Source organism: Heterodontus francisci, chromosome 32, assembly GCF_036365525.1.
Source record: "Heterodontus francisci isolate sHetFra1 chromosome 32, sHetFra1.hap1, whole genome shotgun sequence".
NCBI classification, from domain to species: Eukaryota; Metazoa; Chordata; class Chondrichthyes; order Heterodontiformes; family Heterodontidae; genus Heterodontus; species Heterodontus francisci.
This window is the reverse complement of record NC_090402.1, coordinates 29485637-29502779: the sequence shown is the minus strand read 5'-3', so window position 1 is coordinate 29502779 and position 17143 is coordinate 29485637. Positions and strand designations below refer to the sequence as shown.

At 40.7% G+C, this 17143-nt stretch overlaps 1 protein-coding gene across 14 annotated transcripts in view; it reads right to left on the bottom strand.

Annotated features, from left to right (window-relative positions):
- Positions 1-17143, bottom strand: part of LOC137347729 (zinc finger protein 672-like) — a 132039-nt gene that overhangs the window by 23093 nt on the left and 91803 nt on the right. For 10 of the 14 annotated variants that reach the window (XM_068012587.1, XM_068012595.1, XM_068012594.1 and 7 more), the window contains 5 exons: positions 15983-16069; positions 15688-15774; positions 14452-14526; positions 12892-12987; positions 9315-11055 (listed from right to left, as the gene is read on the bottom strand). In XM_068012587.1, the coding sequence (XP_067868688.1) occupies positions 9437-11055; positions 12892-12987; positions 14452-14526; positions 15688-15774; positions 15983-16069 (1964 nt within the window). In that variant the 3' untranslated portion in view covers positions 9315-9436. Of the gene's footprint in view, positions 1-91; positions 164-283; positions 368-948; positions 1123-3730; positions 3776-5968; positions 6047-9314; positions 11056-12891; positions 12988-14451; positions 14527-15687; positions 15775-15982; positions 16070-17143 lie in introns of those variants that run through there. The other 4 variants (XM_068012598.1, XM_068012599.1, XM_068012600.1 and 1 more) reach the window with 4 other exon arrangements.

The window sequence follows — 17143 nt, the reverse complement described above, 5'->3', positions numbered from 1 at the left end:
ATCGGACTCAGACAAGTGCTCCCAGTGAGCCAAGACTGACACCTAATGGCTAACATTATTGTTTAAAGATAGAAAACAAAAATAAACTTACCGTGAGACAAGACTTTCGCAAGCGTGTCTCCAGCTGTCTCATTCACATGGGTTGCTCTTTTGTGAGATGCTGCTGTGGGACAGCAAAACAAATGAAAGGAAAAATTAAAATTTGGAATGATGCTGAAGAAAATATTACATCAAGATATTTTGCATAGCTTGTACCTTAAAACAAAGCAGGTTAGTAACATACCTGGTAATCTTAACTGCCCATTTTCAACAGTGCAGGCTCTTTCTAGAGATGTAACATTGCTAACCTGGATGTTAGATAAGCAATCTGTAAACCAGAAATGACGCACAATTATGCTCCGAGGTGGAACAATGGGCCACACTAAAGATGTAAACCAAATACTTTAAAATAACGTTTCAAGATGATGCCCGAACTGAATTTCAAATTCATATAAAACAGAATGTAATTTTATAAGTATCTAATAACTAAAATTTAACTAAAATTTCTTGATGGCATTTTGATAACGGTGTTTTTTTAATCTAAAAGGTGATGATCTGAGACACTCAATAAAATGACAAGTAGATATGATCAGCAAGGGCTTTTCAGCTTAGTTTAACAAATGAATTTCCAAACTATTAAATGTTAATTAAATTATTTTGCTATTCAGACTTGAAAGGTGAATCATGATTATTTTATCACAGGGATGTCATTCAAATTACTGGTTCAAAAGGTAATCAAATTGGAAACAACAATATCTCTGGATGTTTTGCATAAACTTGAGAAAGAAAGGAAGAGGAATTGCTGGAATATACAGCAGATTTCCAGCATTCACACTGGATTTCGATCTGGCAAAAATTATTGGAAAGAAAAGATTCCAGATGGATTCCTGCGTTGTAGATGAGACTCACTGTCATGACGCCGCTGAACATGTCTTTTGAGTTCTGATGGTCGACGAAACTTCTGATCACATAGTGTGCATACATGGGGCCTATATCTCTGATGCACAAACTGAATGTGGTCCACCAAGCCACTCTTTCGTGAAAAGTTGGCTCCACACAACTGGCAGGTATTACTTAACTGCCCTGTAAGCAAAGAAAATAATAAGTGCAACAGACTCTGAATATGAAATGCATTCTGGTACACAGTTCAAACAATCTAATAGCATGGGAAGTAGAAACAGAAATTACACAGTGTGTGTCAGCCATGGCTCAGTTGGTAGCACTCTTGCCCAAGTCAGAAGATTGTGGGTTCAAATTCCACTGCAGGACTTGAGTACAAAGGTTGAGGCTGACACTCTAGTGGAGTACTGAGGAAGATAAAAATTGATAAAAAAGGAGGTAAAGTTGATAAGTCAACAGGACTGGATCAGATGCATCTGAGGATACTGAGGGAAGTAAGGGTGGAAATTGCAAAGGCACTCAACGTAATCTTCCAATCCTCTTTAGATACAGGGATGGTGCAGAGGACTGGAGAACTGTAAATGTTATGCCCTTGTTCAAAAAGGATGTAAGGATAATCCCAGCAACTATAGGCCAGTCAGTTTAATCTTGGTGGTAGGAAAGTTTTTAGAACAATAATTTAGAACAAAATTAACAGTCACTTGGACAAATATGGATTAATTAAGGACAGCCAGCACGGATTTGTTAAGGGCAAATCGTGTTTAACTAACTTGCTGGAGGTTTTTTGATGAGGTAGCAGAGAGGGTTTATGAGGGTAATGTGGTTAATATGATGTACATGGACTTCCAAAAGGCACTTGATAAAGTTTCACAAAACAGGCTTGTCAGCAAAGATAAAGGCCATGGAATAAAAGGGACAGTGGCAGCATGGTTACAGAGTTAGGTGAGTGATAGGAAACAGAGCAGTGGTGAATGGTTGTTTATCGGACTGGTGGAAGGTATAAAATGGGGTTCTCCAGTGGTCGGTGTCAGGACCACTGCCTTTCATGATCTATATTAATGACCTTTTCATAATTTGGAGAAGACACAAAACTTGGAAGTATTGTGAACTGTGAGGAGGATAGTGATAGACTTGAAGAGGACATATACAGGCTGGTGGAATGGGTGGACAGGTGGCAGATGACATTTAATGCAGAGAAATGTGAAGTGATTCATTTTGGTAGGATGAATAAGGAGAGGCAATATAAACTAAAGAATACAATTCTAAAGGGAGTGCAGGAGTAGATGTGCACAAATCATTGAAGGTTGCAGGGCAAGTTGAGAAAGTGATTAACAAGGCATACAGGATCCTGGGCTTTATAAATAGGGGCATAGAGTACAAAGGCAAGGAAGTTATGATGAACCTATATAAAACACCGGTTCGACCTCAATTGGAGTATTCTGGACACCACACTTTAGGAAGGATGTGAAGGCATTAGAGGGGTTGCAGAAAAGATTTATGAAAATGGTTCCAGGGATGGGGAACTTCAGTGATTAGATTGGAAAAGCTGCGGCTGTTCTCCTTAGAGAAGAGATTAAGAGGTATTCAAAATCATGAGGGGTCTGGACAGAGTATATAGGGAGAAACTGTTCCCATTGGAGGAAGGGTTGAGAACTAGAGGTTACCGATTTAAGGTGAATGGCAAAAGAAGCAATGGCGACATGAGGAAAAACATTTTTATGCAGTGAGTGGTTAGGATCTGGAATGCACTGCCTGAGATTGTGAAGGAGGCAGATTCAATTGAGGCATTCAAAAGAGAATTGGATAATTATCTTGAGAAAAAATTACAGGGTGACGAGTAAAAGGTGGGAGAGTGGGACTAGGTGAGTTGCTCTTGCAGAGAGCCAGTATGGACACGAAGGGCCGAATGTCCGCCTTCTCTGCTGTAACCATTCTATGTTTCTATCATTCTACTGCAGGACTGTTGATCATCTGAAAAAAGATGGATATACTAATGTGCTAATCTTTTCATCAAGATGGGATAGGTTTGCTAGGCATAATGGCCACTTCCTGTTCCCAAAAAAACCTTGTGTTTACATCATTCCACGTGTAGTATGTTTGCAGCATTTTCCATTTCCAAGTTCCAGCAACTCAGATATTTCTGGAATGCGCATTTTTCTTCCTAATAGATTACAGGAAAGCGTAACAGAAATAAAATTTTTAACTAGCAACAAATTTACACAAAATCAATTCCCATTAGAAATGTATTTGATATGTGTTGCTTGCTTCCTTTAAAAGAACAATGGTACCACATGGAGAGGCAACAATAAATGGCAGGGAGTAACTCCATTAACGAATCGGATGAGGACCAGGTTAGCCCAGCTGTGATTTCAAGACGACATAGAGAAGTTTGTGGAATGGGTGGACACATGGCAGATGAAATTCAATGCAGAAAAGTGAGTGCTGATACATTTTGGTGGGAAGAATAAGGAGAGAAAACACATGCTAATGGGTACAATTTTAAAGGGGATACAAAAAGAGAGACACCTGGGGTGGGGGGTGTTTGTGCACAAATGTCTGAAGGTGTCAGGACAGGTTAACAAAGCAGTTAATCAAGCATATAGGATCCTGGCATAGAGGTATAGAGTACAAATGCCAAGGAGTTATGCTAAAATCTATATAAAACACTAGTTCAGCTCCAACTGGGGTATTGTGTCCATTCTGGGCACCATACTTTAAGGACAAGAAGGGTTTGAAAAGTGTACAAAAGAGATTTACTAGAATGGTTCTAAGGATGAGAAATTACTGTTACCTGGAGAGACTGCAGAAGCTTGGGTTGTTCTCCTTAGAGCAAAGCCTAAGAGGAGATTTGAGAGAGGTGTTTAAAATCATTAAGGGTTTAGGTAGAGCAAGTAAAAAGAAACAATTTCCAACAACTGAAGAGTCAATAACCAGAGGGTACAGAATTAAGGTGCTTGGCAAAAGAACCAGGAGGTGACATGAGGATTTTATTTTTATTATGCAACAAATGGTTAAGATTAGGAATGCACTGATGATAATAGTGGTGCATATGGATTCAACAGTAGCCTACAAAAAGGAATTGCATAAATACTTGAAGGAGAACAAATTGCAGGGATATTGGGAAAGAGCGGGTGTCTGGGACTAAGTGGATTGTTCTTTGAAAGAGCCAGCACAGTCTTATTGGGCCAAATGGCCATCTTTTGTGCTGTATTATTCGATGATTCTATGCCTTTTACAGCTTGACAACTTTCACTGCCTGGGTTCAGACATCAACCATAGCTGTTATTCTAAATAGCAGAGAGTAGCTGGTATGCTTGAGGATCTATACCCTAGCAACAAGTGGCACTTCAAGAGGGGGGAAAAAAAAGGAAAAAAATGGCAAAATGCTTCTTATGGAAGAGGTGCACAAGTTTTGCTTTAATCTGAGAAATAATTTAAACTTAATCTCAATTTATTCTATTTGAAACCTCAAGTAGAAATGCCCTAAGCTTAGTCTTGTCTTGCAAAGTTTGGCAAATTGTATTTTTTCATCCTGAAGATAGATTTGCCAGAAAATTTGATTTTTATTTTAAACTTTTTTTTTTAATGAATTTTTAACAAAATTTATGTTTCAACAAAAATGTCAGAATTGTCATTTCACTTCTTACAGTCTTATAAGGTCATAGAAAATATTCAGAAATAATAAACTTCCACTTGAATGACAACTAAAACATAGGCCTGGATTCTATAGGTCCACTGAAGTAGGCAGCTGGCGGAAAAAAACGGCGGCGCGCACACACAGGGCGCACGTCCTGGAGCCGCAACGATTCCTAACGTGGCAGCTCATTAGCATGGCTAGGGCAGCCGCCCGCCCCCGATGACATGGAGGGGGCAGGTGAGCCATCCCCGGCAACGGCGTCGAGCGCCACTGCGCAGGCACCATTTTTAAAGGGCAAAAAGCCCTAAATGACGAGTGAAATTTTTAAAGAGCCAGTTATTTTACAGTTAATAAAAATGAATAAAAACATCTTTCCATATCCTCTCCCACCCCCACAATAGCATTACACATCATTCCTGCCCTTCCCCCCCGCCCCCCTCCCCTCCCCAGAATACCTATCGTGAATATATAACCTCCCCCCCGTCCCCCCACCCAAAGTTCAGAACCTTTGTCCTTTACCCCTTCCCATCACCCACTTGACCAATCAGGTTAAGTTTGACCCCGTTGCCCCCCCTCCCACACTGAGAACATTACCTCCTCCCCCCTCCCCACAGAATCCACGGACGGGGATTCGAAGGCGCGGCAGTGCCAGCTGCCAGAATGAAGATCAATGCGGCAAATCAGGAAGCGACGGGACCTTCATTAATTCAGGTAGGTGAATTTATTTACATATGGAAATTGTGGTCTCGTTGCTGAGTGGCAGGGGGTGGGGGAGCCACCATGAGGCCTCTCCGCCTCTGCTGAGATCGGGCCGAGCCCTGCCAGCATCAAGCCTCATCCGTAGTGATCTTCATGCCGCCTCCCTCTCCCACACACCCCCGTCCGCCACCATTCCCGACGTCTAGGGCTGTATAAAATTCAGCCCATTATTTTGCTATTTTAATTCTCAACATTGGTTTCAAAAGTCGAGACCAACTGATCAAAATTGGTTTTGCTAGAAATGTTAATTTTATCTCTCTCATATTTTAGTCTGACTTAAGTTATATTCTCTTAACACTGCATCACTGTAAGAGGATGGGTTCCCTGAATTTGCAATTTTACAACTAAATCCCAAGCTTACGTTTCATTGTGTTTACACTAAATGGTAACATGCTAGCTTTTGACATCGACTGCAGTCGTGTCTTACTACTTTTTCTGATTGTAAACATGTAAGCATACTGAAGAGTCTCACATGCATAACCAGTCAGTACTACCTTTACCTTGCATGAGCTTAATGAAGCTATGAATGATGGTCACCATTACGCATTAGTATCGGTCAATAAAAAAATCCTTAAAACTCTGAAAAGTAAATCCTTCTCAATATTCAAAAACAGTAGGGAAATTCAGCCTTACCTATAGAAAATTCTGAGTTACGAATGGGAACATTGTAAAGCCTGTGCTTGTGATCAAAATCAACAGTCCTTTGTCCTTCTGCAATGCCATCATATTAAGCATTATATGGGGGAAAAAATGAAAAGAAAGAACTTGAATATGAATGAGCTCCAAATATAATTTCATATTCCTACATTATTGATTTGTGTGCAAGTAGGATTTCATCATTCATCTGTTTCATTTCTTAAACTGTAGGAGCTTTGGTTGGTTCTGGGGAAACCTCGTGCCAAGTGCATCTATGAAAATTTACAGCATGCTAACATCCTGAATCGCAACACATGACCTGCCCCTGCCTTGTACAAAGCCCCAACCCCTCGGTTACAGAAATCAGTTTAATTTTTAACTTGAAGCTAATTTCTACTGACGTCACATTAAAACTCCTTGCCACTCCCAAAAGAAAGCCTGCAGGGTCTGAGGAGATGGTCAGGAGGAATGGTGATGTATGAAGAATGCAAGAATTCACAAAGACTAACCAAATCTTAAAAGATAATTAGTCTTACTTTCTTTAATATACCAAAGGAGCCATGCAACAGTAGTAACGATTTAGGAGGATCAAACTGTTATTGCCAAACAGAACTAGTGAAAACACTGTGCTATGCGCTGGCCAAATTTAAACAGTAATTACTGGTAAATGTGTGTGAGGTACTCCAGGTAGCTGCCTTACAGATAGTCAATGGAAAACTTACTAAGGGAAGTCCTGAAATCAACCACAGCACATGTAGAATGGCCTTTGACTAGCCTACTTGGACCTTCTCTGGGTAAAAACGAACAAAAAGGCACCGAAAGTAAACTTGTCATTCTTCAAAGATGGTCAGATATGCGGGGCTTGACTCTTATGTCAGGAGCTTGCAATGGTAGTAGCCTTCCAAAGCTGGGAGGGAACATTAACTGGTTTCTATGATGCAGGTCCTCATACACAGCAGGACCAAGAGATCACACCGATCAAGATTGGCCAAGTTCCTAAAGTTGTAAAAGATTTGAAACAGTATATCCTTTAGAAAATGAATTATCTCCAGTGACAACTGAAGAAAATCCAAAGTCAGTCACTGGTCTCAGATACCTTGTGAGGCGATCACAGAGGCATTAGCAGTAACTGGACAGTTTGGGGAAACTGACTTAACAAAACGTGATTGAAAACTAATTACTCTATCCCTGCTCCCTTTACATGAGTCAGTATGTGAATTATTTTCATGCATTTCAGTTTCCTGAGCCACGCTTTTCCTTAGTTAAGGTGGAGGGTGGGAGACTTTCTAAATTAAAGTAGCAGCTAAGAAGTGCACAAGAGTGGCTCGGAGTAAGTCTCATACCAACTTCTCTCTCTCCCAGTAGGCAAGTGCCCGGTTTCTTTTCAGTCCTTTTTTGTCGATGACACAGATAAAATGAATCATTCTCCAACTCCAAGTAGAATGTGCTGTTGAGGCTATATGTGGCAGTGGTTATCCTTGGTATTTATTAAACATGCACTGATGTCCACGCAGGGGTATTATTTTGTAGCATGCTGAGAAATTGTTTTTATTATTTTATTCCACATTACTAAACCCAACTCACATTGATCAATGAATCTTAATTTTTTTTTAAACTAAGCTGGCTGCAAATTATGACAACGAGAATTTACTTGGGTCTAGATGTATGTTGGGGCCTGAGAATTTTCAGAATTTATGTATTTGCATCCCATGAATTAATAAGGGGTTGCTTTGTTAATATCAAGCTACATGAAGTATAACTATCTCAATACTTAAAATGTTTTATTCCCTGCAAAAGGTTACTTACAATAAATACTGGATTAATGGTCAATGATCTACCAGTATAGTGATGTGCACAGATTTTCTCCAAGGGAAAAGGATTATGCTTTGCTTATTAATACAGTTGCCATCATTTGTTTTAAACTGGAAGTTGTGCAAACATGTTTATGACCTCAACATTGATTCTTTTATCATCTGAACTTCTACATAAGTTTTGCCTCAATTGTAAAATGTTTAAAACACTTAAGTATGACTGAGAGAATGTGATGGTGCTCCACTGTGTAGGGATTGAAATGAAGCGAGTTTGTTTGTACCCATTGTTTGCTATACTCAATTGCCAATCCCAGCAGGCTGGGGTATCAGGAAACAGCACAGAATGGAGACTGAGCACTTCACCACAGAGGACTATTGGGAAATGATAAGTAATCAGAAGGGTGCGAGTCATGCTGCTCACTCTTGCACAAATTCTAGCAACTAGTTCAAAGGCAGAATCAGCCAATGCATCAGAAAAGATGGTCTGCATACACTGAGAGGAGACCAAACAAAAAAATACTTATATTTCTATTGCACCTTTAACACAATAAAACGTCCCAAGGTGCTTCACAGGAGCATTATAAAACAAAATATGAAGCCAAGCCACAAAAGGAGATATTAGGTCAGATAACCAAAAGCTTGTTCAAAGAGGCAAGTCTTAAAAGAGAAAAGCAAGGTGGGGAGGCAGAGAGTTGTAGGGAGGGTATTCCAGAGCTTGGGGCCTAGGCAACTGAAGGCACCGCCACCAATGGTGGAGTGATTAAAATCAGAAATACACAAGAGGCCAGAATTAGGAACGCAGATATCTAGGAGGGTTGTGGGGCTGGAGAAGATTAGAGATAGGAAGGGGCGAGGCCATGGAGGGATTTGAAAACAAGGATGAGAATTTTAAAAATCAAGGCGTTGCTTGACTGGGAGCCAATACAGCCAGGGAGCACAGGGGTGGGAGATGGGCAGCAGAGTTTTGGATGACCTCAAGTTTAGAGAGTAGAATGTTTGAGACCAGTCAGGAGCATGTTAGAATAGTAAAGTTTAGAGGTAACGAAGGCATGAATGAGGGTTTCAGCAGCCATGTCGGGCCATGTTACAGAGGTAGAAATATGTAGTCATAGCGATGGCACAAATACGAGGTTGGAAGCTCATCTCGGGGTCAAATGTGACACCAGGTTGCTAACAGATTGGTTTAATTTCAGGCTGCTGTAGGGAGAGGGATGGAGTCGGTAGCTAGCGAACGGAGTTTGGAGCGGGGTCCAAATACTAAGGCTCAGAAATTTCTGCTCATCGAGTACAGGATGTCAGATAAGAGGTCTGATAACTTAGCACCAGTGGAAGAATCAAGAGAAGTGGTGGTAGGTAGAGTTGAGTGTCTTCAGTAGGGCCCCACAAAATTCACAGTCAAATTTTACAAATTTCACGTTCACAGCATTTTAAGAATAGTAACTTTCACGATTTTATGTATTTAAATTGTAAATTTCATGGTGTCACATCAAACAAAAAAGACAAGGGAGGGTTCTGGTTTCAAATGGCATTTATTGTATACTCAAAAACTACTATAAAAAGCAGACTATAAACAGATCACGTTCTTCACTCACTGAAGTCAATGGTTGAATGTGAGCATGAAGTAACCTGCAACTGTCTCTTTCATTCTCAGTCTCTACGTCGTGAACACTTGTCCGTGTTTAGTCATAGCTCTTGCCATGTCCACAGAGATTGTTGGAATTGTCAGGCAGCGCCGTGCTAGCCTTGCAAGGTGGGGGATTCTGCATTCCACAGAGTTCCAAAACTGCAGCACAGGCAAAGTACAATCTGCTTCTTTTGCAATGCTTTTATAAGCAGGAATCTCCAGCCTACAGTTCTTGTCAAAGCCAGGAATTGCATCAAACGAGTTTAAATCCACCATCAACAGGTACATTTGTGCAGGGTCGAAGATACGCACAGCTTTTAGGAATGCCGCAGAAGGTTGTTGAAACCTCTGAGCCACTTTTTCTTCACCACTTGACTCTTCCCCGTAGCAGTAATATTGTTTGAGCTTCTTTGCCATGCAGGAAAACACCTGTTGAGCGCAGGCATTTAATTCAGCATTATCAGAGTGATGTTCGTTTGACTGTGCTTCAGCCCAGAACAGTACATCCATTACTTTATTGTAAGCTTTGTGGATTGTGACGTATCGAGATTCAAACCAAGTGATTAAATCCAACAGTCGTGTAGCATTCTTGGCAACAAACTGAACCTCCTCATTAAGCTGAGCATCGTTTAAAAGGGTTAAAATGTCTGCTAAAACCTGTGTTTTCGGTGTCAGCGTGAGCTCTTCCGAGATGAAGTCTGAGTAGCATTTCAGGTGAGCTGCGTGATACTGTACTGCCCGAAACCAAGAATTCCAATGTGTAATTACTGGCTCTGGAGGAAGGGCGATGTTTTGTTCCCCAATTTCAGCCCTTTCAGCTGCAGCTACATTTGCAATGTGTTGCCTGAATCGAAGCTTGCGACTAGGGCAGTGTTTGAAGATCTTTTTAATGTAGCTGACCAGTTTGTCAACTTTACCAAACTCGCTTTTCCACAGCTCATTGACAAGAGAAATTATATGTGCATTACATGTAATATGGACAGCATTAGGCATAACACCTTGCAGCACAGATTTGAAAGATTTTGTCATGTAAGTTGTAATGTCACTAATGAAAGCAGACACTTTGTTGAAATCTGCACCATATTTTGAAACAGTTTTGATTATCGCTTGAGAAACTGTGGTGTAATTAACAGCTTCTAAGTGGATGCAGTCTGCGAGCACTGTTGTTAGCTTTCCTGACTGTACATCTTCTGCCTTACCAGACATAAAATCAAACAAAACATGAAGCACATAGTTGTCTTGCTCATCGCTGGACTCATCACAAATAATTGCAAAAGACTCACATGCATTAATCTGAGTCTTCATTTCCTCACAATATGTACCAAAAACCTTCGGTAAGTAGTCCTTTTGTAGTTTATTTGCACTTGGTAAGCAACCACCATTTTGCACATTGCGTTGAATGAATACCCGCAGCTTTGGGTGATCAAGTTTTTCCAATGGTATGTTGGCACTTGCAAAAGCATCCACAAGTTCCAATGAAACCAACTGACAATTTTCTGAGCTCTCTGTTGACTTCTTAAAGAGAGATGAAAGCGTCGCTTGGTTTTTTGTGTGTTCATTTTCCAGCAGTGCAGTGTCGGATGTTCTCTTCCTACTATGATGACTTTCAGACTCTAAGTGGTGCTGAACTGTTGCCCACCCTGTGTGATCTAATGAAACATTGCAGCTTGTACAAAACAGTATACCACCATCGGCATGCAGAATTTGACTTCCAAATTCTTTCACTCGATCTGCTGCAGTAATGGTTCTGGCCATTTTGGATTTGCTCATTCTGGTATTCTCATTTGTCTGCTAATACTTGAGAGTGCTACTCTCAAAATTGCATTGAAAGCCCTCCCTCATCTACCAGTGAGTTGAGCCTTGTGTCAATCACCTAAACGCGCGATGTTTGCAGAATGGCCAACAATCAGCAAGGTGAGCCTTCTGTCAATGAATGAAACACAGGAAGTTCACAAAATTTCCAATTTCACAGAGGACCCTAGATTTCACAGTTCATGACACATTTTTCATGGCCATGAATTTGATAGGGCCCTAGTTGTCAGTGCACATGTGAAAACTAACTGTGCTTCCGGATCATGTTACCAAGAGGCAGCAGGTAAAGGAAAAATAGGAGGGGGCCAAGGATAGATCCTTGGGGGACACCAGAGGTAACAGTGCAGGAGCAGGAAGAGAAAAAGCCATTGCAAGAGACTGTCTGGCTATGATTAGATAGATAAGAATGGAACCATTTGAAAGCAGTCCCACCCAGCTGGACGACAATGGAGAGGCATTGGAGGAGGATAGTGTAGTCAACTGCGTCAAAGGCTACAGACAGGTTGAGAAGGACGAGGAGGGAAAGCTTACCTTTGTCACAGTCACAATGGACAGCATTTGTGACTCTGCTAAGAGCTGTTACAGTATTGTGGCAGGGCTGGAAACCTGATTGGAAGGATTCAAACATGGAGTTCCAGGAAAGTGAGAATGAATTTGGAAGGCGACAACACGTTCAAGGACTTTAGAGATGGGATGGTAGTTTGCACGGGCAGTGGGGTCAAGTGTTGGTTTTTTGAGGTGTGATTACGGCAGATTTAAAAGGAAAGAGGGACAACACCTGAACAGCACCGTTTACAATATTGGCCAACATGGAGACCAGGAGGGGAAGCTGGGTGATTAACAGTTTAGTGGGAATCGGACCGAGGGAACAGGAGGTGGGTCTCATGGACAAGATGAGCTCAGCGAGAGCATGAGGGAGACAGGAGAGAAACTAGAGAAAGATGTGAGTTCAGGGTTAGGGCATGGGGGAGCATTAGAGGAAGTTTGGCCAGGTGAGCCAGTGGAAGGGAAGGACGTGGCAGAGACAGCTGATCAGATGGTTTCGATCTTAGTGACAAAGAAGTTCATGAGCTCTTCACACTTATTGTTGGAGGTGAGGGTGGAGGGGACAGGGGACAGGGGTTTAAGAAGATGGTTTGCAGTAAAGAAAAGAAGCCAGGGGTTATCTTTGCATTCCAGGATGATCCTGGACTAGTGAGCAGTTTTAGCAGATGACAGCAGGACCCAGTAGTGCTTTATATGGTCCAGCCATATCTGGTGGTGGACACCATATCCTGTCGAGTCTGCATCCCTTGGACTTGAAGGAGCGGAGATGAGCAGCAAAGGGAATGGCCAACGTGACAGAGACTGATATTTTTATTGGGGACCAGGGCATCAAAGGTGGAAGTGAGGGTGCGGTTGAGCAAATCAGTAGCTGCAGAAATGTTATGGCCAATGGAGGGGCAGAGGCTAGATAACTGAGATTTTGAAAGTGCTGTTTTCAGTGAATAGGGTGATAGCTTTTTCCAGGGATGGATACAGAATGAGATAGGGTTGGGCGTGGAAGGTGATCAGAGATGGCCTTATCTGTAATAGATACATTGGGACGAGCAGGACCACGTGAGCTGGCAAGGTTGAGGAAGGAAAACATGCTTTAAACAAAGGGGGTAAAGACAACAGTATGTGTGACTTACTGTTTGCCGTTTGCACCTGCTGTTTGTCATCTCTTATGGGCAGCAAATTATGATGCTGGACGTCAACTATAACTTTTCTAACTGACTGTTCACTATCTGTTGAAGACAGTACATTTTGTTACATCATCCACAGATCACAATATAATCATTAAAAGCTTGCAGAACATAAGCAATAATTCAGTACCAGCAAATATTTCATTAACAACAAAGTTTAGCAGTGATAAGAGGAAGTTATCAGTTTCTTTAAAGTGTAACTAACTTTGTTAGTGAAGTAAGCTCAGTGTTTGCAGGAAGACAGATGCAAGAGCAGGTTCTTGATGGACCCAATTTTCTAATAAGTAGCAATCCCTTATCATCTCTAATGAGATACTAAATGGGCACTCACTGGCAATATGCTTGGAAACTAGGCAACAGTTCCCAGCAAACTCAACTTGTAAGAACCAAGAGGTTGGCAGAAAGATCATTAATTCAGGGACCACCCCTGTCCCATAAAATTAAAGCGTGAATGAAGAGATAAATGTGTAATACCTACGCAATGTTTATAAATGCACAAATGGGAACCAGAAGCATTTCAAAGCATAGCCCTCTCCAAAACAAAATGAAGTCTGATAAGAGGAATTAGTTTACTTTGCTTAGAAGCTGAAATTAGTCATTGTGGATCATTAGTGTTTATCAAAGCACAAGCAGATAATAAGGCAATATGCAATCCCTTACATTTAGTGAAGTAGGACTCACTAGAAAACTAGTCTATGGAATTGTACAAAAAAAGTACATCTAATTCCGATTACCATTTTATCATTTGACCTACACAGTGAAAACAATTCTCAAAACAGATATTCTCCCCAATAGAGTGGAAGATTGTAAAAGGGTAAGAATCTTAGGAATAAAAAAAGCCTATTAATTTTCTTCAGCTCATTTTACAGTCTGGGTGTCATCAAATATCAATCATCTTTAGCTGAGTCTTCTAACACATTCAGTTATTTATTGGTACACCTCGAGGACTAATCTTGCTCTGAAGAGCAGACCCAAGTCTGTACCTCTCATGTTTCACTTGGTTGAGAAAACCATCCAAATCTCTTTCTGAACTACTACAGATGTAACTTGCAGTGAATTAGATGGTGACTTAGTCGATAAATTGATAACCTCTAAGAAAAAATCTGTTTTTGCTTTTTGTCAATAGCTTCCTTTCCTTATGTCAACCCAGTCTGCCATATTCGGTCCATTTGGTCTAGTCTCTTCATTATTTGTAAGAAATGAAGCTTCTCCTCAATCTTGTTCTTTATAAAGAGAATAACTGATTCCTTGAGTCTTGTATCCTATTCTGGCAATCCCAGTTCAGATATCAACTTCTTTATTCTTCTCTCCCCTTCTAACTGCTAAAGAAAATGGAAACATTTTCAGTAATACAGTCGGAAGTATCTTTCTGAGCCTTGGGCAGAGTAAAGCTAAACCTGCCCTCAGAGTGCTCAATGCTGACCCAAGATGGAAATGGAAAAATGTTTGTCACTGGCATTTAGCAATCTATACCTTGAGCACAAGAAACAACTGTAGTGGACTCACTATAAGTTCGTTTTTCAGTCAGCTGTGATCCAGCTATTTGATTCCAGCCTTGATCTGATACTGTACTATCAACAACTAGAAAAAGAAAACATAGCAGTTTAACAAAATGAGTAAAATATAGGACAAAATGGCACAGAAGGTTAAACAAATGTTTTAACTGTTTTTTTCAAACGACAATTAAAATTAATGTGAATCATTTTGTTGAATTGCAAACAAACAGCAGAATTAAGGATTAATTCCAAAAAGGAACAAACTAGTAAAAGTACTGCATCATGTACAAACAAAATTAAACTCCATCAACCTGAAAATATTCATTTTAACATACTCGTACACCCAAAATGGTAGTTTTTTTTATTAAGTTAAATAATTTAAAAATCTGTTAGGGTATCAAACAGCAACTTCTATTTATATAGCACCTTTAATGTAATAAAACATCACAAGGCACTTTACAAGCATTATCAAAGAAAATGTGGCACCAAGGCACATAAGGAGATAGGCCAAATGAACAAAAGCTTGATCAAAGAGGTATGTCAGGTAGCTATTAAAAGAGGAAAGAAAGGTAGAGAAATAGAGATTTAAGAAGGGAATTCCAGAGCTTTGGGGTCTAGGCAGCTGAAGTCATGGGCGCCAATGGTGGAGCGCTCAAAATCCGGAATGCTTGAGGGGTCAGAATTGGCGGAGCGCAGAGATCTTTGGTGCGGGGGGTGGGGTGGGTGGTGAAGTGTAAGGCTGGAGGAGATCACAGACATAGGATGGTGCGGGGGGTGGGGTGGGTGGTGAACTGTAAGGCTGGAGGAGATCACAGAGATAAGAAGGTGCGAGGCCAAGAAAAGAAGAATGAGAATTTTAAAATTTAGTTGTTGCTTAACTGGGAGTCAATGTAGTTCAGTGAGCACAGGGGAGATGGGCGAGCGGGACTTGATGTGAGTTGGGACATGGGCAGCAGAGTTTTGAATGACTTCAAGTTTGCAGAGTTAATAACGTGGGCTGCCGGCCAGGAGTGCATTGGAATATCCTAGTTTTTGAAGTATCTTTGCAAATGCCAGAAAATCTTCACAAGCAACAGAAAATCACTGTGATCCAACTGGCCAGATGTAAAGTTAAAAAAAATACTGCATTACACTGTATCTCTTACACCCATCAGTTCTTTATCTCCAAAATAAAAAAAATCCACTTCCCTCTTAAACTTGCCAACATTATATGCCTCCTTCAGACCTCCAAGTATGCCGTACTAACCATAGTTTTTATGGTCTTCGATATGTCTCCAGAAACTGGACTTATATTTGTATTTCTTCCCACAAATTTCACATGAGAAAAAGTAATCTGAGAATAGAAGAGTAGAACACTTTAGGGCTAAGACTTACTTGAATTGGAATACTGGGAGCTTCATAGATCTCACAAAACATTAAGATTTTGCACATTGTTTTGCAACCTAAATAAACCTACAAAAGACTTCGAGTATATTGCTGTGCATGTATACATTTTATATAAAAATAGAATAGAGCAATGTGAGGACTACAATCAATGTTACCTGGAAGTGGTCTTGATCGCACTGCCAGTGGGAGATCTCTTGAGGCAACGTTGAAATTTGAAGGAGGACTCACTTTTTCTGCTATATCTGGATTTATAGAAACTTTGATTAACGAACTGCACATCATTTTTTTGTCTTGAACATATCAGTTAATGCAACTTGCAGAGCAGCTCTCTCAGTAAATCAGAGATTGAGCTATTGTATAAATTGGGCCCACTAAGCCCCAATAGCAGCCACCCATCCTGCTCTCAACAGAACATGAGATGTTCCTGCCCCAGCAATAGCTTTTTACCTCTTCTGTTTCCCAGGCAGTCTTGCCCTTACTCTCCCTTCCTACTCTTTACCCTGTCTTAACAGATCTCTCCCTGCACAAGAAGAAATGTCTTACTCTCTTGAACCACTTCCAACAGGGTCCAGGTCCAGGCTCCCCTTCCCTTCAAAACAGAGTCTGTCTCTGTCCCTTTCCTCCCTCCCCTGCCCAAATGGACTGCACTCTCTCCCAATTCCTTCAAATAGGAAGAATGCAGGAGGGGGGAGTCCATGAAGCTGGGAGGGTGCAGGTGTGGGAAAAACATCAAGATTAGGAGGCAATGGAAACAACTGATGGGTATTTATTCACTTTGGGATATCACATTTAGTGGATTTATTTTTACAAATAGATCCAGCTTCCAATCAGTGAATTCCAATGTGACGATAGCTTTTTGCTAGTATTAGAGAGTGCACGATAGGAAATTAATTTGATATGAATAACAAGTTTTAACATGTAAGCGCTGAGCATTTCCTTGATGATTCTGAAGCAAATAACAGTTTATTTTGTTGGAGTTTTCCTGTCTGCAGTCAGATTGCCAGCAGGATGAGCAATGCTAAAGAGAAATTAAGAAAAGTCCTTCAGTAATGTCCCAGCCACACAGTAAACAGCAACAATCATCACTTTTCATGATGCCACAATACATTGCTCGCAACAATAAGCTTCCACCATTGTTTTTTATGCACTATATTTAAAAGTAGACAATTCTATTGTTCTGATAAAAAGACTTGCATTTATATAGCACCTTTCACAAAATCAGGACTTCCCAAAGTGCTTTACAGCCAATGGAGTACTTCTGAAATCTAGCCACTGTTGTACTGTAGGAAATGTGGCTGTCAACTTGTGCACAGCAA